At 38.9% G+C, this 23,407-nt stretch overlaps 1 protein-coding gene and 1 non-coding gene across 3 annotated transcripts; one reads left to right on the top strand and one right to left on the bottom strand.

The window, feature by feature from the left end:
- The first annotated feature begins 210 nt into the window (after positions 1-210).
- On the top strand, positions 211-21,842 carry LOC145416443 (protein FAM136A-like). 2 transcript variants are annotated; one of them, XM_080285407.1, is made up of 5 exons: positions 211-316; positions 5,713-5,853; positions 7,249-7,326; positions 11,315-11,395; positions 18,345-21,842. In XM_080285407.1, the coding sequence occupies exons 1-5, from the start codon at positions 230-232 to the stop codon at positions 18,459-18,461; spliced, it is 504 nt and encodes a 167-aa protein (XP_080141533.1). In that variant the 5' UTR covers positions 211-229; the 3' UTR covers positions 18,462-21,842. The 2 variants fall into 2 exon arrangements, with proteins under 2 accessions (XP_080141533.1, XP_080141526.1); XM_080285400.1 differs by lacking the exon at positions 11,315-11,395.
- TRNAT-UGU (transfer RNA threonine (anticodon UGU)) lies at positions 5,522-5,593 on the bottom strand. Its single transcript has one exon. It is a non-coding gene; the product is annotated as a tRNA-Thr (tRNA).
- Positions 21,843-23,407: the final 1,565 nt, after the last annotated feature.

The raw sequence follows: 23,407 nt of genomic DNA, 5'->3' as shown, positions 1-23,407 counted from the left end.
TGGGATGAAAACTTGAACTAAAATACTTTTCGGGTGGTATCTTCTGTTTAGACAGGTGGAAATTTTAGTGCTTCAGAGTACTGTTACAAATTACGCTTACTTTGGAATGAGAGAAAATTGATCCCGTTGCGTAATACGCCATGCAACTCGCGCTAGTGCCGGGTTCTCCTAATTGTGAGTGTGTGATCAGCTGGTGGGAATCACGCCGGATCAACGTGTAGTTACTATAATGGTGGATCAGGCACAAGTTCGCATCCAGGAGGCCATGACAGGCCTTGTGGATGACCTCGACAAGACATACTTACGTGGAATGCAGGTCAGAGATAAAGAAATCGAGAAAATGGGTGGAAGTAGGCCCTGTGAGGAATGTGGCTTGACTAGCACCGGTTACCAAGGTGTTTGGTCCTGTTTTGATAATTAAATGACTCGTTAGGCATGGTTATAGTAGTAATTTGGAAACTGCAGGGTGAAAGTGAAGTACTGTTGAATGTCGGTGAAATTTGTCGTATTATGTGAAACTACAGAATACCTGTCGAGTCGATGGTCTGCTTCCCAAGAATGAATGCCTTTTAATTTTTGTTATAGGCAAATTTAGGGTAAACTTATTTAACAGCTAATAGGCAGACTTGGGCATTTTTGGGAAAAGCCTTTAGTTAGTGAAATATCACAGGCTTAATATGATTGTTTTTGGTAGTTTTAAAAATATGCACCTGTTTTAAGCTCATGTTTGGGTACTTACCGAGTTAATAGTATACCTTGGCTACTGAAGTGCCCCTAAGGCTTTGCAAAACGAGCAAGATGAAAGAAAAGTAGGTAAAAATATGGTCAGTTTGTACATTCATACAACCCTGGAATTCAAGAATTTCCATTACAAGTCAGTTTATCTCTCATTGTAGCTGCTGATTTTAGAAGCATAACTTTGCTGTTGATGTTGGAGGAGGTTATTTATTCACCAGTGACTGTCTGTCTGTCTGTCTTTATGTGTATATGATATCTTAGAAAGTTATTGGATTTTAATAAAATTACCATCATGGGTTGGTGGGCAGTGGAACAAGGAGGTGAATCTGGATTCAGATGCAGAAATAAGTAATAAATTGTCAATTTGCCATTTTGGACAGCCATGAAAATTTTATAGTTTTAGCAGATTATGTGTTTCACCTTCTAACCTTTACCTGTACACCATAAATAGTTGTTGCAAGTGAATATTAACAAATGCCTGTATTCATTGAAATGTATGTGAAAACAAAATGTGGTATTGTATGCTGTCATGTTGGTCAGAAGATGTCTGTATACCAGGTATAAGTCCATGGTGGTTAGATGATGTCTAAGTACGCCACCATGTTGTTACAGTGTTAGGTGATTAGAATGGTTGGTGGGGTCTGGCGGGGTGTAACTATTCCACCCAGCTTCATCCCTCCCTCTGTCTTGCTTGCACTGTTGTCTGTGCCTTGTCATCCATCTGGTAATATTTAATGTAATTTTTGCTACTGTTGATATTGATTTTTATTCATATTTTCAAAGAGAGTAAGAGTTAGTGCAATGTGAGATCATAAGAACTGGCAAAAGGAAATTCTTATTTACCTCTGTGAATTACAGCTCTTCATGGTGTGAGGGTGGAGTCTGAGGCGTTTGTCTCAACTCCCACCTTTTCTCTTTGTTCAGTGTCACACTCTTTATTGCAGTGTTGCATTTCTCTTTTGTTGAGTACGGTATTTTAATGGCCCATAGCCCTTTTGAACCGTGCTTGCATCCCTTTCCAGTAGTGGCAGGCATGCAGCACCTATTAGGTACAGTCATCAACTAAAGTCCATCCACCTCTCCAGTCTGTCTCATCTCTGGAGTCATACCAGTAAATGTTTAAATGAGATGCAATGGACAAAGGTGGATATTGTCACCCACAGTTAGATGATAATATGCACTTTAGTTCAGTGTGTCAATCAAATGCTTGTGAATCCAAGGTGCAGGAGAGGTAAATGGACCTCTGTAGTTGACTGTACACACATACACCTTTTTTCAGTGCAGATCTAATGCGGAATATAACTACAGTACAACAGTGTGCTGAGGCCCTCTTGTACGGCTGGTCAACTCATTGTTTCTCCATCGTCCTCCCAAGAAGAGAGGGAAATGCACTTAGTCAGCTTGGCTTATATGTACAGTATGATGCATTAAGACTGGGTACCAGGTTACTCTTGATCTGGTATAGTACTGTGTGTATGTAATTAAAACTCTAGTAATGGATCAGAAGCAGTTTTTTATGACTTGGCTGTGGGAAACTGCCAGGATGGCACACACACTTAGCTGGCAGTGTATCATTCTTTTGTGGTCATTAGCTTGAGATGTATTTCATGAAGGAGTTTTACTTCCTGCAGTAATATATGGGTAGGGCATGAAAATGAAAAGTCAGGAATAGGTGCAGTGGAGATGGGACTATTGAGTAGTGTGTGGAGTGCGGACAATGGATAGGATAAGGAATAATGTGATACGTGAAAGATGCTGAATAAGGAAATCTATGGACACCAGAGTTGAGGAGTGTGCTTGGATGGTATGGGCATGTTGAGAGAATAGATGTGAATAAAGTGGTGAAAAGGGTATAACTGATCGAATTTAAAGGTGGGAGAGGCATGACAGGCCTAGTATAAGGTGGATGAACATGTTAAATGAGTGTGTGAGAAAGAGATGTCTAGGAGCTAACGGAGCAAGGGAACTGGCAAGCGATTGAGGTGGCTGGATGTATTTTGTGCGTTGGAGTGTGTTACCAGGGTTTGGCACCCCCTTTTAACTCGACATTTGTCGGATTGACTCTTGTCAGGAAGGTGAGTGTGAAGCTACGTGCAGAATGCTTTATGATACTAGTAATTATCAAGTGGAACCAAGATTCCTGGGGCTTGAATGGTGAGTAAATGGGAGTATGACACAGTCAGCTGGGCACCATTTGGTTAATATCTCATTCTGTTTATTGTTTTTTTTTTGGCTCTCTAGAGCTTACCTCAGCCCACTTTGGGGTGGGAAAGGAGGTCTGGATGGTGATGATACTCTTGGGCGTAAACAGGTATCAGTTTAAAGGGGGAGGGGGGAGAAGTTGCAGTAGGTACAGTGTATTTGGGAATGTATAGCTACTAAAGTACACTCTAAGTAGATCGACAAGATGAATGTGGCAGTTACTGTACTGTCTTCATTTGGCTACAGTTCCTGGCAGGGATGGGCATACAGTTTGGTAGACTTAGTTGGTTTGGTTGGTCTCAATAAAAGAGTTTGTGGCTTGAAGTAGTGTTTGTGGCCACAATGGGCCCTTTGAGACTTTGAGGATGTCTGACATGTGACCATTCTAATTTGAATATTTGCATGTACCATATGTCATGGCAGAGAGGGATTCTTCATGTCACCTGAGCCATTGTTGAGTTATTTTATGTTGCATTACTGCTGGTATCCCATATGCGATTATCCAGACGGTTAGTCAAGCAACAGTGGCATATATTACCTCTACCAGTGAAAATGGATGGAGCTTATGTATTCACCCATCAGTCTGTCTTTGCAGAAGATATAAAGTTGATGCCTGTACCAGAGTTCAGTGACATGGGATGGATAGGTGGGTAGTGGGTCAGAGAAGAGATGATTAGATTTTGAGGTGAACATGGATCTAGATGCAGGCATAAGTCATAAATTTCACTGGTGTCAGCAGAATTTTGTGCTTTTGGAGATTGTGTGACAGGACAGACAAAGACTAGAATTATTGACAGTGTGAGGCTGTTAAAGTATTCATCTGGTAAGTAAGCAGTATTACAGCAATAAATCTTTAATTATATTGGCATTGGCCAAGGTATGCACTGTGAGTGCTTTCAAGTCGTACATACATGCACGCACCCACGCAAATGGTGAGCCCTGTATATTTGTACATTATGCAGTGTAGTACTGTACTGTACTTGCATCATTTAGTATCACTGTTGTAATAATTTGAACATAATCTTGTTAAATAGGCTGCTGATAAAACATTGTTAGAGGCATCAACATCTGGCAGGCAGTCATTGCTTGGCCAGTTCTTCAGAAGGTTCGTGGGATGTTCATCCAAGTGGATTAGTAGACCATGAAGTTGTGCCGTCAGTAGTATGGTATTGTTTAACCCGTTAACTGCGCATGGCGGTTTTTTGGAGGTGTCTGTGGTGCGCAGACATAGGGGCAAAAATGAAATTTCCCAAAGGCCAACTTTTGTCTTAGGAATTGAGAGAACACATGCCAAAGTATATAGTAACGAAATATTAGCTCAATATTTACCTTGGTAAAGCCATGGATGAACATCAAAGTGTCTGATTCCCTATTGGAATGTATGGTTTTCGGTTTCGGTTTCGGTTTTGAAGGCTGAAACATGCTTGCATGGGTCGGCCTTGGTCACCATGGCACTATATTCGAAATTCACCTGCGCAGCCAGGGCTGTATTGAGCAGTCGCACTCGGAACAGCCCAGGCTGTATAGAGCAGTTAACGGTTTAAGGGACACTACATTCAGTGATCACATTTAGTAGTCATGGCTGAATAGGTCATTGTTTATGATTCATTAGCCATGTACCCACGAACTTTCCTCTTCTGGATAAAATGATCCAGTAGTAACCAGAATTAAATCCTTAGGAGGGCCATTGCCCATGAAGTGTGCTCTCCTGAAAAGAAAAGTAGCTTGAATACTTAAGTAAATACCTGGCCATTTATAGCCATTTGTGGCTCACTGTACAGTACATGGAAAACATGTTGCCTCCTGGTAATAGTAAGATGCTTCATATAACTGCAGTAAATATTGTAGCTGATCTGTTTTTGATAGGTTAGTGAGTCAAACAGGAAGACTGACACCAGTATATAACAAAATGTGGCTTGGCAGAGTGGAGCCACATAAAAATAGACAGACCACACCAGTCCTGGCAGCTTCTGACAGCACAGGGGGAAAAAAACAAAAGTGTACCATGTGACTCCTTACAGTCGCATGAGAATTCTTAGGGAAATTCAGGTGATTAGAAATTTTATTTTATCTTGCTTTTGTGTATGTTGTATACTTATGTTATATTCACTCTGGATGTTTAGTCACTGTATGTTTATAGGAATTAAATTTCTGTAGACTGCACGTTTGTACAGCATGTGAAGCACCTATTTAGCTGATGTAAAGGTACACGTAGGGAAAGTGAATGCAAAAATTGAATAAATATCCAAGTAAATAAAGAAATCTTCACTTGCACAGCACTAACATTGCTTGAGCTACAGATGTGGCTGCAGATAAATTAGTGCAACTTTTTGGTCTTGAGATCCATATCAGTCCATTGATTTTATGTCCAGGTGAGCCTGAAGCTACAACAACAATAGCTGCTTCGAAAACAGCACTGATATTTTAAGTCTTAGTGGGAGTTGAGACCAGAAATATAGGTTACAACTTACCAGTTGCTTTATGAGAAAATGGGAGAAATGGAGTTCCCCCGAGCTAAGCCCTGTATTGGACTATATAGCCCCGCTAGGGTTACAGGAGCGAGCTACCACTCCCGGCACGGCAGCCCGGGCGAGGCTCGAACTCGCAATCCCCCGATTACAAGTCCGGCGCGCTACCACTGTGCTACCGCGCCCCCAATTATGAGAGAGCTTCTGGCCAAGCAAACTTATGAACACTATACTGCCTGTACTGTATATCATTGTTTTTTGTTGGACAAGTAGGGAAGTAATTACAGATGCATTCCCATTGCAGCGAGATATGCATCTGTGTGCGGCCAAGTGTTGTGAGAAGGAGGAAAACTCGGTCGACCAGGTCCATCGCTGCATAGAGAACTGCTCCACCCCACTTACTCAGGCGCAGAGCTTTGTCCAGAATGAGCTGTCACAGTTCCAGGTGAACCATGGGAGGATTTGAGTTTGGGACTTCAACACCTCTAGCTGTGAATGAGTAATGTTAATCCTGTAGGTTGAAGTGCTTCCCCCAGCTGAGTGAGATTATGAAATGTGACAGTAGTTTGAGAATAATCTTGAAGTGTTTCATGTGTTGTGTAGGGTTTAAATGATTTAAATACTCATAGGCAAAATTTTTTGTTACATTGTAAAAGCTTGAGTGGAAACTTCTCAACATCTCAGCCTTTACTGGTTCAGTATGTTTACCACTAATTACAGTAATATATGGGTTTGCAACAACTTTATGACCTGTTTTTTGCTACCCCCTTCCTGCATTTGTAATTGTACTTGTACAGTGCAGTGATGGCCTAACATTAGCTTCACAGCTCTTTTTACCCCTGACAAACATGAAGCTCAAACCCACCCTCAGGTAGCAGGCCTTTACCAGCAACTGAAGAAAAGCATATGAAAGTTCTTGGACTCACATACACTTATTCTTTTCTCAGGCTAGAAACATCAGAACAAAACTAAATTTCAGTGCCATGAAAATGTGAGTAAGCACTGACTTGTGCTAACAGAAAGAATAACTGAGAAAGTAGAAGATCTATCTCATCCTTCTAACAACTTCTTTACTCAATACAGAATACCTTAACAAATGTACCCTCTGCACTACCCAGTACTACACCACATGGCAACCATAGCCATCAGGAATCTTAAACAGTATCTCTCTATGAACACTTTCCAGATGTGCACCCCACAAAAACTCCCCTTGCCAGAGAGTTAATCTGTCCAAGGTACAGTGTCACAATCATTCATCTTAGCGTCAGCATTCACACAGAATGCAGCTCACCAACAGTCCATCATGCTCTCATGTAGTGTAGCCCCTTAAGCTACAACATGCTAGATTTATGCACAATTTTCTCACAGCAGAGTTCTTTGACTTAACTTCAGTCAAGGGTATCTGAAATGGGTGGCTTTCATCAGTCTAATGAATTTATGTCCACATGAGTAAGGGACCACCACCACCACCACAGCAAGAAATACTACTTACTCCCAGTATTGCATCTTGGTCATATTATGTTTCAAAAAGCACTTTTCAGCCTACCCTTCATCAAGTTCTCTTCATGTTTACATGTGTGTAAAACATGGGTCACATGTCCAGTGATAAGGTGGTGTCTATTGGCCATTGAAATTACTTGACCCTCAGAATCAGAACATTGCTTTAACCTGCCTAGTAGAGATACCTGCCACTTACGAAGGCAAATGCATGCTTGTCACTACTATGCACTCATACATACATAATGTCAGCCTAGTTGTGACTGAAATAGAGAGTACTGTACCGGATTATTTGCTGTAATGTATTAGTGGTACAATTTTTAATCCATGATGGTAATTGCAGGAGCGGTTGCAACGATGCGTTATGGTATGCCAAGACAAGGTCAGGAACCATGTCACTGTTGATACCTCTGAGGCTCAGGTATGTGTTTGTGTGTGTTATGCTGAACTCCACCAGAGGCAAGGTTTGAATATCACTTCTCTGAAGCATACATTACTCATATCTGGAATGTTCCACAGCTGCCACCATCAGCTTCTGCCTAATCCCTTACATTCCTCAGCTCTTAACTCTCTAATTCTTTGTGAGTGGTGGTCTCATTGTCATGGACATATGACATTGTTATGGACTTACGAAATGCAACATAAAGGCATGAGTAGTTTGGCCAGTATTTTACAGGTAGCCTAGTCTTCTTTTTACATAGTTTCAATATTTTTATGCAAAACTCGACTTTGCATGAGCCCAAAAGATTGTATAGAAGTCCATGTATCTCCAGACGTTTCCTTTTGTTTCTCTAAAGTTTCTTCAGCTTCAGCTTTTTTATTTTATTTATTTACTTTTATAGCTTAAGCATACTAAAGGGGGGGGGGAGAGTTGTTGGAATATCATAGTGTGTTTGCATAATTTTTTGCATTTTTTTTCTAAGATGCATTTTATGTAAGCAATACATTTTACGTGGTGTCTTGGCAAACTTAACACATACAGTTTATAAGAAGAAGACTAACTGTGTATCTTTTCCTCACTGTTTATGCACATCTCTTTTGCCCAGTACTGTATTGGTTTTTATCTCCATAAAATTGCTTCTCATTAATGCATTATTTAAGTGGGTTGTAAAATATAAAGTCCCAGGTGTTTCCAGTTAACAGAGGCCTTTCTTCTGCCATCAACCAGTCTTCTCTCCATCCTCACTACCAGTCATTCTTACATCACTCCACTAATCCTTCCTCTTCATCCTCAGTTTCCCTCACCCCCTTACTCCTTCCCCCTCACTGTCTTGAAACTGATGGTCACAAAATTTTATTGCAGCAGTTATGTTTTCCCATTTTGTTAAAAAAATGGTATGTGTTAAATGATTCCTGATCAGAGCAACATCTCTACGGATTTTTTTTTTTTTTTTTTTTTTTTTTTTTTTTTTAAATATACAGTAATTCCTTGATTATCTGATGTAGTAGAACCAAAGGCATGTGTGGGTAATGGCTTTGTCTGGACAATGGACTTCTCCCTGGGCCCCCTTCATACATAACCTGTCTTTGAAAGCCAGTGTAAAAGGCCACTATAGTACATCGTACAGCACTTGTTCCTGTTGTTTAAAACTGCTCTGTCTGGTCAGGCAAACCTATAAATTACAGCCAAGCAATTACCATGGTCAAGCAGACCTGTCAACCACAGACAAGCAATCACAACTGGGTAAGCTTCCCAGCCAGATACGGTGGTGCCAATGGGCTGTTCCCACCTGGGTGGGCAAAAAAGTTCGCGTGACCATAATTTCCTCACAGATGCAAGCATTTTGTCCGGATATCATGAAAAAAATGTACGAATAATTGGAACAGCCAGATTACAGCGTCCAGGTAATGGATTGTCTGGGTAATGACCATCTGGATAATTGAGAGATAACAGTATGTACTGTATATGAAGTCCTCATCTCATATTCTATATTTTATTTACCTTACCTTTCAGATTTTTCACTCTTATGTCCTATCTCTTGCGTAACTATAAAGGTACATATATACATGAAATGTTTGATCTTTCTTTCTTTTCATTATTGAGTTGATTATTATGTAATGCATGAATGTAGATACCGTTCAGTACTGGTAGATTTTGCTGTCCTGTATGCCAGTAATGTTTTAGTTATTGGCTGTACTGTATTTTGCTGATCATGTATCTCAAAAACTATGGTAAGTTCCTGACAACTTCACTTACAGAAAATTGACAACTTCACTTACCGAAAATTGAGTGCCTGTTTTGGTCTAAATAACTAGCAGTGGCTAGTCCAAGAGAGGTTGTAATATATATTTCTATCATTTATTATCGTCACATTACTCAGTAGCAGTGTGTAATGAAAAGAAATAATAAAGCCTAGCTAAGTAAAAGACTACAGCAGTAGAGAAATGTCATCACCATCACCCTGTCCATTGTCTTGCCTCCTTGTGGGAGACTCCTGAAAGGGGTTGGCTGTGGTAGAATCACCTCCAGACACTTCGTCATCGTAGACATCTCACTTTGTCACTCATCATCTGCTGTCACTTATTATCTGCTCTGTCACTCATCATCTACTCTGTTACTCGTCATCTACTCTCTCACCATTATGATGTTCAGCTCTCTTCTTCCATAAAACATGTGGTTTACTCTGCTAGTCTCACTTTGATTTTTTTTTCCCCACCCTCAGTCTACATGAAACCATCTGCATGTTTTTCATCCATTTAGTAGTTCCACATCAGAATGGTTTAATGAAGTATTTATTGTGCTGCACATGATAAGAGTTTTGTAGAGCTTTTCTGTTCTAACTTGCCAGTCAACAGACTGGCGGTGCAAACAAGTTAATTTAAAACGCATTGATAAAGAGAGAAAGAGAGAAAATGTACAGATGGTTATGCTTATGAGGTGGGGCCAGGATCCTGAAGGCTTGAATGACTTGTGAATGATTGTGTGGTCCATTTCACTCGACATGCTGGTGATGGTTATCCCACTTTCATGCTTTCTGTTCCCTTGTTTCTGGATCCGTGTTTACTTCATCTTGAGGTAGGAGTAAGGATTGTGATGATGTTTTTGAAAGCTGCAAGCCACATTATAAAGTTTGAAAGTAAACCTTATTTTTGAAAATACCGAGATGACAATGCTGGTTACTGATTACTCGTTTAACGGGACATTCCATTGCATGTAACACATACATCCCGATGATACTGAATGGCATTGTGTCTGGTGGTTAGGTTTGCATAGCTAAACCTGCCAAATGATGTGTTTGGTTGTAGATTTCACCAAATTATATTTTGCAAGAGGAATGATCAGGCAGTCTACCTGATTATTTCACTGGAGACCTCAGTCTCCGTGAAAAAAAGCTCAGTTTGTGTTGAGCAAAGCATCATCCATTTCAAAATAAACAAACTTTTGGAGGTGTGGTCCCTGACTATGAAGCAACAGAGTGTTATGAGATCTTTGAAACTGAATAAGAGCAGGAAATGTTAGCTGTAGTACTGTCAACTGGATAAAGATAAATGCTATGTAATGAGATGCCGTAGACATAACATGCCAAAAGATAGGATGCCAGAGAAAATCTTTGAAAGTGACGAAATGAAAGCCATCTAGTGGGGAGAGAAGAATGAGGAAGAAGAGTTGTTCAGAATAGGAAAAATATATGGGAACAGAGTGAAAAGGTGGTTTATTGTGACTTCCCTCTTGTGTGGGTGGGGTTGTAGACTGTTTTTTGGTGGGTTGTTGTTATTATTTAGAAGTAGCAAAGTTGTAGGATTTTCTCAGACTTGGTCATGGACAAAACTATAACTACATGTAGGAGAAAATATGTTGACAGTAGACATTATGTTAACTTTCATGTCGTTAGAGGAAATGATAAGTTCAGTTATAGAATCTAATGTGAGATTGTCTCATATGAGAATGCATGAAAATTGTCACTTTATGACCTCTTTAAGGACTGAACAGCCATGTTATTAGTCTGAAGTTGTTATGGCTTTATCATAATTAATAGATGTTAATTCATTCTCCTAAGAACTGGCAGAGTTGATTAGAGAGACCAGTAACCATTAAATATTCCCACATTTGTTGCATTAAACAATGTTCAGTACTTAACGTTCCTTATATTTCTGTTAAGGCACTTCTGGCATTGAAAGGATCATGAGCTTGAGTGAAATACAGTATTAAAGGTGAAGGATAATACTTGAAGTCTACACATAGTGGATCCTTGATGGGTAGAACAGCTTAAGGCATGGATATAGATAAACTGAGGACTTTGATAAGGGTATCTTTAAATTGAGGATCTGAATTAGCATTTTTATTTGTAATTTAGAAAAGGACTCCATGGCCTTCACATGAAATGTTAAACTTAAAGTGGAAGTGAAGATGATGTATGTACAAATTCAAAGGAGTAATGTCTTAAGTCTCCTCACTGTGTCTCTGCCAGGAGCCTCAACGCAACAGCTCACTTTCCTTTGCCAACACGGCCGGCAGTGTCTTGCGTCAGGCAGCACTTGGGAAGGACGGAGTACGAGACGTTGTTTTGTTTGTCAGCCAGTGGCCTTTCTTGCTTGTGCCATGCTGCATAGGAAGAGCATGATGTAGTCAATTGGTAGTACAGTTCCTGCTGCTGCTTTGTAGATGTATTAGCCATGTGTTACGTTTGTGAGTCTGTGTTTGCTGCTTTAGGTCCAATGCTGATTCTAGTTTTTGATTGGCTAATTCACTTAATTCATTTCTTGATATAGTAGATCCTTGATTTGATTTGGTTACCACATTTCATATGAGACCTAGTGTTTCATTTCTTGACAGAAAAGATCATGTAATTAATTGAGCTTTAATTTAATTTAATAGCCTTTAATTGATTGATGTTTGTAATAAATTTGGATAATATATAAACTCAAAAGAGATGCTAGTGGAATGAACAAATGTCAGTTTAAGGAATTTCATACTTTAAACTGTGCTTACTGCCAGACAGTTTTATTCATGTAAAAGCCCTCTACCATTGAAAGGGTAAAATCATGGACCTACTGTACAGTAGATAGTCTTGTAGACTGTTTGCCAGCTTATATGTAGTGGCACTTCTGTAGTATGGGTCTTGGAGGTTTGCTTGTGCACTGTTAAATGTATGTGTTTGGTAAATTTAGTTTATGTTGTATGTTATTCTTCAGTGTTTGCCTAGTTGTATGTGTATGCTTTTATGTACTGTACAGTATTTTACTTGTATTTAATTTATTGTTTAATATTATTGGAGTTAGCAAGGTCTTTGGTTTTCTCCTGTAATTTGTTGTCTCATCCTCATGTGCAGGAGTTCTGAAAGGCATCATTTAAATGTTTCAGTAAGTTTCATATCTGAATTACCTACATACTTATTTGTGTCTACGCTCCTCATGGGGCAACACTGGATTAGATGATGAGTGAATGAATGTATTTATTTATATATTTATTTGTGCATAGTTGGAGAAATTTACTACATGGTGCAGTAATGAGGTGTATGTATAAATGAGTATATAGATTAGTTTCTGAAGTAGTCTTAAAATGTGTTAACATGCATTTATATTTGTCTTACAATGTCCACCATAGTTGAGCCAGAGGATTGTGTTCATTCCACATAGAGAATTAACAGTATCAGAGTGGAGCTTCATATACATTAAGCTAAAGCGAGCTGACCTCTGACGGGAATGGAAACTGCACATCACAAAGGGGAATGGGCTGACCTGTGATGGGATGAGAACTGCATATCATGAGGGGGAACATACTTACCTTTGACTGGAATGGGAGCAGCATCATAAACGAGAGTGGAGTGATTAGTCTATCCAGTGTTATTTTCAGTCCCATCATATTCTTGGATGCTGTATCTTATTTAAAGTACTGTACCCCTGTTTAGAAGACATGTGTAAGGACTGAGAGTTTTAAGTCTCTGATGTGAAACCTATTGAGGTTTAATCATCTGTTATTTTGTTGTGACAGATTAACTCCCTACACTCCTGATAGGGCAGTACTGGGTTAATTGAGGGTGAACAGGTTTCAGTTGTGTATGGTATAAGTGAGTTGAAAACTTGTTTTTAGGCTTTATTGGGAGAGTAACTTTGCCAGAAACATTTCCCTTTTGAACCCATGATATAATTGATTCTGATAAATTGTTATGTGATGTTTTTTTTTTTCAAATGCATGGTAGCAGCTGTGGCTCAGTGGGTTAGGGTGCTTTGGCTGAAGGGTTGGAGGTTTGAGTTAATCCAAGGGTCATTGGTAGACATCAGGAAGGGCATCTGGTCATAAAGTGCTACACGCTCCAAAATGAAAGTCCTCTACCCAGGGGCAATGCCATTATTGAAAAAAGGGGATGTGGCAGAAGAAAGATAGAAATAAAAAAATCCTCATCTTAAAATGAGGGTTTGCTGGATCCTCTTCCCTTCTACATTCCAAGCTTCATAGCCCCACCAGCTATGTATCCCTTTGTGTCCTCAAGCCTGTGCCCTCACATATTCTTTCGAATCATTGCCCAGTACTACAGTCTTGCTAACACCCATATCACCAGCACCGTGCATTGAGTCATCCCATAAGATAGCCTTATCATCTAGTTCATCTGTGAGACAATACACATGTCATTGATGGCATATTCTTGCAAGCCAAAAGTTTCAGAACTATTATTCTATCATTCATCGTAATCACATTCGTCACTTTCATCTTGCTTCTTGGTCCAAACACATCATATCTTCTTTTCTGTTAAAGCTTGTATATGCCAGCCTTATGGGTGGAGGGCAACCCCACCTGTGACTGTGAAATATGTTGTGTAGCACTTTATTTACAAATCATCCTAAAAGCAGACTGTATTCTTCATTTGTTTATTTACTTACTCAGTATTACAGTATGAAATCCATTTCCACAACAGTTTTTGACAACCATTTTATAAAGTTTCTTGGGTCTTTACATCATATGATGTGTAATAGATAAGAATGTGCATATTTTATGTGGATTAAAAAAAAAAAAAAAAAAAGTTGGGTGTGTAGAAGCTGCCCTTAATGCTGGGTGTTGATGTTTTTTGGTGTTTGTATACTGTACATTGTCACTTTTGTATATACTGCTTTATTTGGTAGATTGAAAATTGGTAGCTTGGAGTGATCCTGGTGTGGCAGTATGTAAAATCATATTAGTTATCCTGACACTGAGTCAGTAATCTGCTTCATAATTTTCTGGGATATAGATGTGGTTTAATATTGTACCTACAGCACAAATGTGAGATTGTGGGCCTAGGCTTGTCAGCACACTAACAAAAGTTGCCTTTTGTACAGTGGAGCTTCTGGTATATGGAAATTCATTTTCCAAAAATATGCTTGTTCTTCATAAAACTTGAATGAAAGATTTGGCCTCTTTTAATATGTACATATTTAAACATTAATAAATAAACAAATAAACCCTGAAAAAAATGTAATGAGGTGAACTGACTATACTGTAGACCCTCAATTTGCTTGGCTAGTGCATCCATGAATTTCACTTTGCTTCTCAAAAATGCGCAAATTGTACCATGGAAGCCCATGTTATATGGCTATATAATTTTGTATGGTGAAATCCTAAAATTTCCCAAATTCCTCCCTGTGGCCATCTTGAAAAATTTTTACCTCCTCCCAATCATATGACATTTATTGTAGCTAGTAGACAAACCACTTCTAGGAACATCGTTGGACATTGGAAATAAAAAAAAGTGGCAATCACTTACCACGACAACAGATGGAGTGATGTTTGAGTGTTGGGGAAGACGGTATCTTCAGATGATGACCTGTCTACCTAGAGGTTGTTGAAAAAATATTTTGATAGCAGAAAGTATTGAGAAATATAGTTGACAGATGAAAAAGTACATAGTGAGTGGCAGCAATGGGATGAGAGAGGTGAGAGGCAGCCGACAAGCAATGTGTGTGTGGGACCAGCTGATCAAGTGTAAACAGACCGTTTCATGTCATGTAATTTTAGCCATATTTTATTGAAAAACTTAGTTGAAAGAAGAAAAAGTACATACTGAGTAGTGGTGATGAGGTGAGAGATTAGAGGCAGGTGGCGAGCATTAGTGTGGTGGTGGTGGGGGATAGTGGATTGAATGTAAAACCATTTCATGTGGCATAAATTTATCTGTGTTAAATTATGACCATTTTTTCATTCATTCATTGCCAGACGCCATGTATCCCAAATGGGGTGGCCAAGGGCTTAGAGTTAATTGTTTTACAGGGAGGGGCACTAATCCTCCACCAACCCCACTTGACACGTAGGGAGAAAAAATTATGACCAAAATCCTACAAAAGGACAATGTTTTGTTTATTTTCCTTGGAGTCAGTGTGCATCTACATGATCTGACAGTGGAACTTTGGGGGGATGGTAGTGGACAGGGGCTGACTTCTGGGATTTTCCCCCCATAAGCTTTTTATTTTATTTATTTATTTATTTTTTTTCCCCTGGGCCCAGCCAGGGTTTATCTTTTTGCCCAAAACATGTTTAACGCAATTCAGGCTCACAAAAATTGAGGGTCTACCTTATATTTTCTTTATCAGTAAAACAGTAAATGCTTAAAAAAATATTTGCCTTACTGTAAACTGTATAGAAATTTGTGTTACTGTTACTTTGTTGTTATTTCAGCCCCATCTTCTTATGAATGTGAACCTGGTGAACTGCTAGCTGAAGTTGCCCTCTGCAGTCCACCATCCTCCTTGCAGAGTAGGGAAGGAGTTGAGGAATATGTGTATAACTGAACAGCAGAGATGTCCAGCTGTATCAGGGCCACCACGGGAAGGTGCCCATCACTATCACCTACTACAAGATTCATTCATTCATTCATTGCCGGACGCCATGTATCCCAAACGGGGTGGCCAAGGGCTTAGAGTTAATTGTTTTACAGGGAGGGGCACTAATCCTCCACCAACCCCACTTGACACGTAGGGAGAACGTTATGCCAACAGCATCTGGTGTTCCCAGGCGGTCACCCATCCAAGTACTAACCAGACCCAACGTTCTCTCATAAATGCATCTTTAAAAAGTACTTATTTTCTCAGGGCAACAGGAGCCTTATAGAAGAGACATGAAATATGGTTACAACAATAATCAATTGGACGGATGGATCATTACACCAGTTTCAATGCTCACTCTTCATTTATACAACATGGACCATGCATAGCATCTCTTCCACTCTGTCATGCATTATCTTGTGTGTTGCGGGGACAGTCTCAGCCAGTGTCATCACTTGCCTATCCGGCACCATTTATTCATGTCCTACTCACACACACACACACACACACACACACACACACACACACACACACACACACACACACTCACTCACTCACAGACAGACAGACAGACAGACAGACAGACAGACACACACACACACACACACACACACACACACACACACACACACACACACACACACACACACACACACACACACACACACACACACACACACACACACACACACACACACACACACTCACTCACAAAAAGACAGACAGACAGACAGACACACACACACACACACACACACACACCAGCAGACTGAACCACCTCTGTAGCACATAAGATGTCAGTGGGTGTGTTTCTAGTGATGTGTAATTTATGGACTACCCTGCATCATGCTCTGATTTCTCACGTGTTGTGGTATTGGCTCAGTCTGCATTACCTGTGTCTACCCTCCATCATTTTCTGCATCTCATAACCCTTTTCATGTCTTACGTTCGCTGATTGCAAGGCTGATTTATAATTTCGAGAAGCAGCCAAAATATCTGCACTCTTCACACCAGCAGACTGACGCATTCCCATAACACAAAATTGAGGAGTGCAGTGTATGGACTACCCTGTATACAGTTACAGTACAGGTACGTCATAAGGCTTTCCCTCTTACCAAGATTTGAATGATGTGGTGGATCACCTACAGTACTTATCTATATTGCCTAATGCCAGATGTCTAATTCCAGAGGGAGTGGCCACAAAAAAATTGCCTCAGTGTCACCCTGTCCTCGGCCATCAGGCTGTCCTACCTACAACTCACACCATTCTCATTCATATACCCCTCCACCTCATCCTGCCACCTCATCCTTAGACTTCCCCTCCTCCTCACTCACACTCTCCAGTTCAATCATTCATTCTCCATTCTCTCCACATTACTAAACCATCCCAGTGTTTCTAATACTGTATATGAATGCAGTCTCCAAGATATATCTTTCAAGATAGTTATGCATAATTCTAATCTTTAAAAATGATGCCATGCCTCTTGTTAAGGAATCCCCACATTGAGGTGGCCATGGTACAGCTGATGATTTCTTTGGACTGAAAATTAAACCAAGTGCCAAAATCAGCTTACTACCTCCCAACAGTCACTGGAAGCTGTTGGGGGTAAAAGAAATTCAAACATAATTTATGCCTAATTCACTCTGCTTATATTGTAATGTTCTCTTACACTAGAAGAGACGTAATGGCCAGAGATGCATGAACACAGTAAGTTCCCTTTAAAAGTTGCCATTTTGATGGTATTTTCTGCTGGTAAATACCAGTAGATTACAGAAAGATTGCTCATTAATGTTCCAGTGTAACCTATACAGTTAATTTACCAGTTTACCACAATAAAGGTGCAGGAGAGGTGTGCCTTCATGTAGTGACACTGACAGCTGGGTGGCTCTGGGTCCTGGTTATTCAAATGCCCCTCACCTCCCTCCCTAACCCATGAAAGGATGATGAACTGCTGGAGGGGGGCAGTTTCAGTCTACAGTCTACTGGGTTCAAATTTCAGATGAAGACAGGGTTACAACTACAGTACTTGTACTGTCACCCTAATCAGTAGTACCAGATTATGTTGAAAAAGTTTTTGGAACCATCCTAGACGTAGTATGAGAACTGCTTTTATCTGTATTTCACATGGTTCATGATAGTTTGAGGTAGCAACAACAGCAACAGAAATCCTGGCTTCACTTTTTCATCTGATCTTTGTAGATAAAGAATGCTCCACTGTACAGTGAAGGATTGTATTTTTTAAGGTGTTTAGAGATAGTGAAACCATTAGGAAGTTTTTCTCATCCTCCCCCTTCCCTTTTTTTTTTTTTTTTCCAGGAGGACAAAACTTATTTTCCAGTATTCATGCTTTGATTAATTATGGTTGTTTGTTGAGAGAGAATGTGAGGTTCTGAACTTACTTTGATAGCCTACAGTACTTTGAGATTTATCTTCACATATACAACATTAGAATGTTCAGTATACAGATGCAAGTTAGCAAGAAGCTGGCATTCGTGTCAAAATTATATACAGTATATAGAAGAATTATGCTTACATACAGAAATGTTGTTTGCTATCATTTGTACTGTATCGTTTATAAAGGCTCCAACATGCTGGTATGTGTTGGCTTTGGTCAATAGACATTTCATTTGTGAGTATAATTCTTATGTTTGGACTGTGGTATCAAGACCTATTATATTTATCTTTGATCTTTTGTTTTCTGCCAGGTTGCGGTGTACAAGGCAGAATTTGAGGGTTGTGCGATGCAGTGTGTGGAAGATCACATCAAGCTCATGCCCTCTGTCAAGAAGAGCATTGCTAAAGTCCTCTCCAAAAAGGTATAATGCAGATTTTTTTAATGCCACTGAAGTGTTCATCACTGTGCCAGAATAAGTAGCTCAATTAACAGGATGCAAAGTCTAGCCATTCTGTTTTTTGCATCACAGGGAAACTAACAGAAATGTATATTGAATAACAGCTCTTCCCTCGTCATAATGCCAAGTCAGGCTGATTGCTGATAAAGTTAGCCAAGTTACACATAAGGTGCAACAGCATGAGGAGAAGTAAGGAATTGCTTTGAATAACGTATATAATTGCTTAAATAATTTATTTAGCCTCTAATGTGCAGCCTGGTGATGTTGTGGTGTACCAGGTCTTGTGATTCACTGAATTTAAGACATGAAGCTTTTTACAACAGTGAAAATAAATTCTTAGGATGAAAAGCTAAATTGTTCAACTACTGTAAGTTTCTTTTGTGGCTTTTAAACGGATACAAGTGGTTTACATACCGTATATCAGATCAGATGTCTGCGTACAACCATATGCAGTCCGCAGAAAATCTGCTGCTGCTTTCAGTGTAATGTTAAATCAGAGATGTGTATGTGGCAGTGTTGGGTGGAAGAGAGACAGATCAAAGTTTGAATTCTTTATTTTCACGGACGTTTCGGACAACAGAACCCATCTCTTTATAGGTTCTGTATAGCCCGAAATGTCAGAGAAAGAGAGAGAAAGAAAGAGAGAAAATCAAGTACTAAACCTGTCACTCACTCTCTCACACCCAACATTTTCACGTATCACAGTGGATCAGCTGCAGATTTGTTTGTGTCAAGTTTGTATGTTGAACCACCAGGAGAGGAATGAATGTGTCATAATGTATTGTACAGATATTATGATTGCCATATACCTTTTAAAACATATTTACTATTTATACAGGCTACCACATCTTTGGATGCAATACTTTTATTTGTATGTATTCATTTATTACATTATTATTCTTATTTCCCAGAACAGTATGCTTTTGATTGTTATTTCTTGTTGGAAGAATGTGATGTTTGTCTCTCTTCCAATGTTTTGTTCTTATTTTAACCTCTGTACTGAAGCCACACTATGAATGCCGTCCACTTTCACTCTCCAAATGTTTGTCGTTAAAGATTTTGCTTGTTGCTGATGTCGAGATACACAGTAGATATACAGTACTGTACAAATGCTTTGCTTTGAATGATGGTGATAAATACTTACTTGCCATTTCTTTTTATATCATACAGGAAATAATTAGCCAGTTGAATGCAAAAGCAACAGTTTAGTTAGTACTATTGGTAATATTTTAGTTGTGCGAGAACTGTAATGGGCTTTGTTTTTTGTAGATCACATATAAATTTTTTATTGTGGTATAAGTCTTCATAAAACTGTGCAGCATATCACCTTTTTAAAGCCTTCTTATTGTTACTTTGCTTATATTAGCTTTTGATAGTCTACATATTGTTACACTGCAGGTGTCAAGTTTCTTTGAAGTCACCTTACTGTTACTTTGCAGCATATCAGCTTTTTTATTATATTTTGTTGACCAATGAAGCCAGCTAACTTGTAAGTTTTTTAGCATTGTGTCAGATGTGCTTTGTGAGTGGCCGGTATTTACAGGGGTTGTACTTGTCATGATCCTGAGGTGTTAACACCTTCACTCTGATGATGTACAGTATTTCTCATTTTATTCTTGTTACCTCCAGACAAATAATCAATTTATGGGAAATTTTTCATTGCAGAATAAGTTTAATGAAGTCCATTTCTAATCCCATCCCCACCAGTCGTTTCTCCAAAACAAAAGAAAATAATCTGCTGGTAGTGAAAATAGAATATGAAACAGTACAGTATGTCATAAGTTTGAAGGAGTTAATGTATGCTGGGTTTAGATGGGGGAGATGCGGGTATGTGTGTTTATTTTCATGAGTTTTTGTGTATTCACATGGGTGTATGTTTTTCCATCTAAGAAACTCCAGATCTGTTGGAGTGATTTTGTTTGAAAATGTGTTCCTTTTATGCTATGATTATACAGGTAACGTGGTTTCAGAATGTTATCCTCCCTGTTTACTTTTGTCTGTAGTTTTCATTTAGACACTCTGAACTACTTGACTTACTGTGTGTGTTTAGTGTAGTTATGTTGTTTTCTCTTGCAGAAGTTTGTGAGGTTTTAGGGTGTGAATGATACCACACATTGTTTTGTTAGTGCCTGCATCATCAGTTTATTAGTCATTGGACAGTAAAAATTATGACACCCAGTTCCATAAAACCCTCTTTAAGATGTAGGTGCTTCAGGATAGGCTGCTGTGGCCCACGACGTGTAGGGTAGAAGACTGACCTGTGGTCCTGATAACACCAAGTGATTAGGTGTACTTTAAATAGTTTTAGGGCCCATATGTTGTGTGGTGTCAGCGAATAATGCAGTGTTAATTCATACTTAGTTTTCAGAATGAGTTGGTTCTTCTGTAGCTAATTGCTGGGTTCTGATAATTATATATATTTTGTTTTCCATCCATCCATCAGGTGGAAGATGGTTTGTTTTAACTGCAAAATATATGAGACTGTGATACTGTCAGTAATTGTGTGTAAATAATTTTATGTGTTTTCATATTGTGAGAAATATTTTGGAGATTACCTAAGCTTGTCTTTTGTGTATTTGGAATTTGATAAGTGTGGAGAAGGTGTATTGTAATCTGTGAAATGTTTTTCACCTCATGAAAATATATATGTACTTTGCAACTGTGGCACTTTTTTTTTTTTTGTTACAGCTAGTGTTTTGGAATGATGTGCCATCTTTATATACTTGACATGATTATTTTATTAATTGCAGTGTCACTGAGATCTCATGGTGAATTGTCACTTGCTATCATTGCTAGAAGTAGCCTTTTGTGTGCAAAGTCGTGTTAGTAAATGGTAGTGTGTAAGGTGTTTTTGCAGTAGCAGTTGTTTATGGTTATTGGTTGCCTGTGGATAACTGTAATGTTTGAGTCACCAATTGTTATACTGACTTCAGAATTTACATATTAGCAGCTTACAGACTAAGTAACTTTCCAGGAAATGTATATGGTATATATTTTTTTCAGACTTGACAACATTGCTAGTCGAACAAAAAAAAAAATCAGTGCAATAACAGTGATTTAGTACTGTTGTAGCAGCAAGGGGGTATCATGCAAATAACTGACTTTATGGTGTGAATAACTCATATGACATGAGTTGTGGGCTTAGTGGTGCAAATAACTGGGCAGGGTTGTAGTTTGTACTTTAATTTGCTCATGTTGAAATTTCCTTAGAGGTCATATATTTTGTTATTAAAAGTGTATTTTCATAGTAGTTTACTTTGGTAATGATTTCTATTCCATTATTTTAAAACTTGTGTATCATTATCCTCCCCTTGAAATGTATATTAAAATATGTAAATAAAGTTTTAAAGTTTTGAAAGTCACGTTTCTGATTCATTTTTATACATCCAGTATTGGATTATGATTTGTTGTCATCATCATTGTGACCTTTTTTCCCACTTGAGAATGGAGTGAGGAAGGATCTAGAAATATAGAAACAACAGTATGCCCAATGAATTCAAGCCCCCTGAATCCTGGATCCATGTTGCAGGCCCTGACCATCTGCACATTTTTTTTTTTTTCTTTTATAGATTCACTTGATAATACCTTCTAGATAGTCCATTCATTGGCTGCCAAGTTTAAAAATGGTGTCAGATAATGTATAGTGCGATATGTGGCCACTTACCACTGATCCTGGGTTGTACGACCAGAAGAGTGAAGTGTAGTTATTTGCATGGTAACTAGCTACATGATCATCACTCATAGGTAAGAAACTTAGTCTTACTTAAGAACTCATTTTTAAATCTTTTATTATTATCTGTTTAGCATTTCGTTCATTATTACCTCATCTAGCATTGGAGCCTGATGTTGGACTACTCGGTCCCAACATTTTATGTAAGAGTGACCAGTTGCTTGTCTAGTGATAAATCCAATTATCCCTTAGATGTAAATTCTCATGGATCACATGAAGCTGGATCCCTGTAACCTACTAGAACATCTGGTATATATTTCTTGATGTGGTTACCACCTAGTGCAGTACAATAATCAGTTAACTGAGCAACAAGAAACCATTTGACTTGTATCTGTGTAGTGTAACCTGAAGATAGCACTTCAAGAGAGTGTATGGTAGGCACCCCAACCTACCACCATGCATTTAAAAAAAAAAGGAAGTCTGGATGATGGTAATGATAAACTTTCCTTTCCTAGCAACATCCAGAAACTATCCAATTCCCACCATCCCCCTACAAGATTAAACCTTTCATTTACAGCAAACTCTCAGTTATCTGGCATAATTCAGCGAAGCCCTATGCTGGTTAAAGTAAAATGACGGATATTGCATTGGCGTCAATCTGGGTATTGCATTACTGTCCGTCTTGAACCTCACTCCTAAAGACTTTCCCATGAGTAAAAGATGAAAATTAAGCATAAAATACAATAAAGTAATGATACAATAATACAGTTTCGGTTGGCTTTCGTTTACAAGCTGGTTGATACACCTCAACGCTGGATGTTGCACATAACTGCTGGTTGTTCCGTTTTAGCACCAGATATTGCATAATATCGCTGGATATTGCCTGAGCCGAGCCAGCAGTGCCGGATATTGCAATGATAGGTAATTGAGAGTTTACCGCTATTGTATTATTTTATTGTAGTTAATGCCAGGTGATTTTATTCAGCTGAGAGTGAATCATGGGTGCCTGAATATGTATGCTGTTAGCATTAACCATACCATGGTCAGAACAACCCCAACATTGTGTTCCAGCTAATGCTAGATGATTTTATTCAGCTGAACCCAAGATGTTGGGCTTGCTGTCCATAGAAGACCTCAGCTGTACCATGGCTAATCCACTGATTGCAAATAACTTACGCTGCATTTTATTTTGGCTATTATGAGACAAGTTTACTATAGATAAGCCTAGAACACCAAAAATGTTCAG

The sequence above is a fragment of the Coenobita brevimanus genome, chromosome 13, assembly GCF_032717465.1.
Source record: "Coenobita brevimanus isolate Jiangsu-jjx chromosome 13, ASM3271746v2, whole genome shotgun sequence".
Taxonomy (NCBI): Eukaryota; Metazoa; Arthropoda; class Malacostraca; order Decapoda; family Coenobitidae; genus Coenobita; species Coenobita brevimanus.
This window is presented reverse-complemented; position numbering and strand designations above follow the sequence as displayed.

Coding starts and splice junctions, on each gene's coding strand:
- LOC145416443 (XM_080285407.1), top strand. CDS start 230: ATGGTGGATCAGGCACAAGTTCGCATCCAGGAGGCCATGACAGGCCTT. Junction 317..5,712: donor CATACTTACGTGGAATGCAG/GTCAGAGATAAA, acceptor TTCCCATTGCAG/CGAGATATGCATCTGTGTGC. Junction 5,854..7,248: donor ATGAGCTGTCACAGTTCCAG/GTGAACCATGGG, acceptor TGGTAATTGCAG/GAGCGGTTGCAACGATGCGT.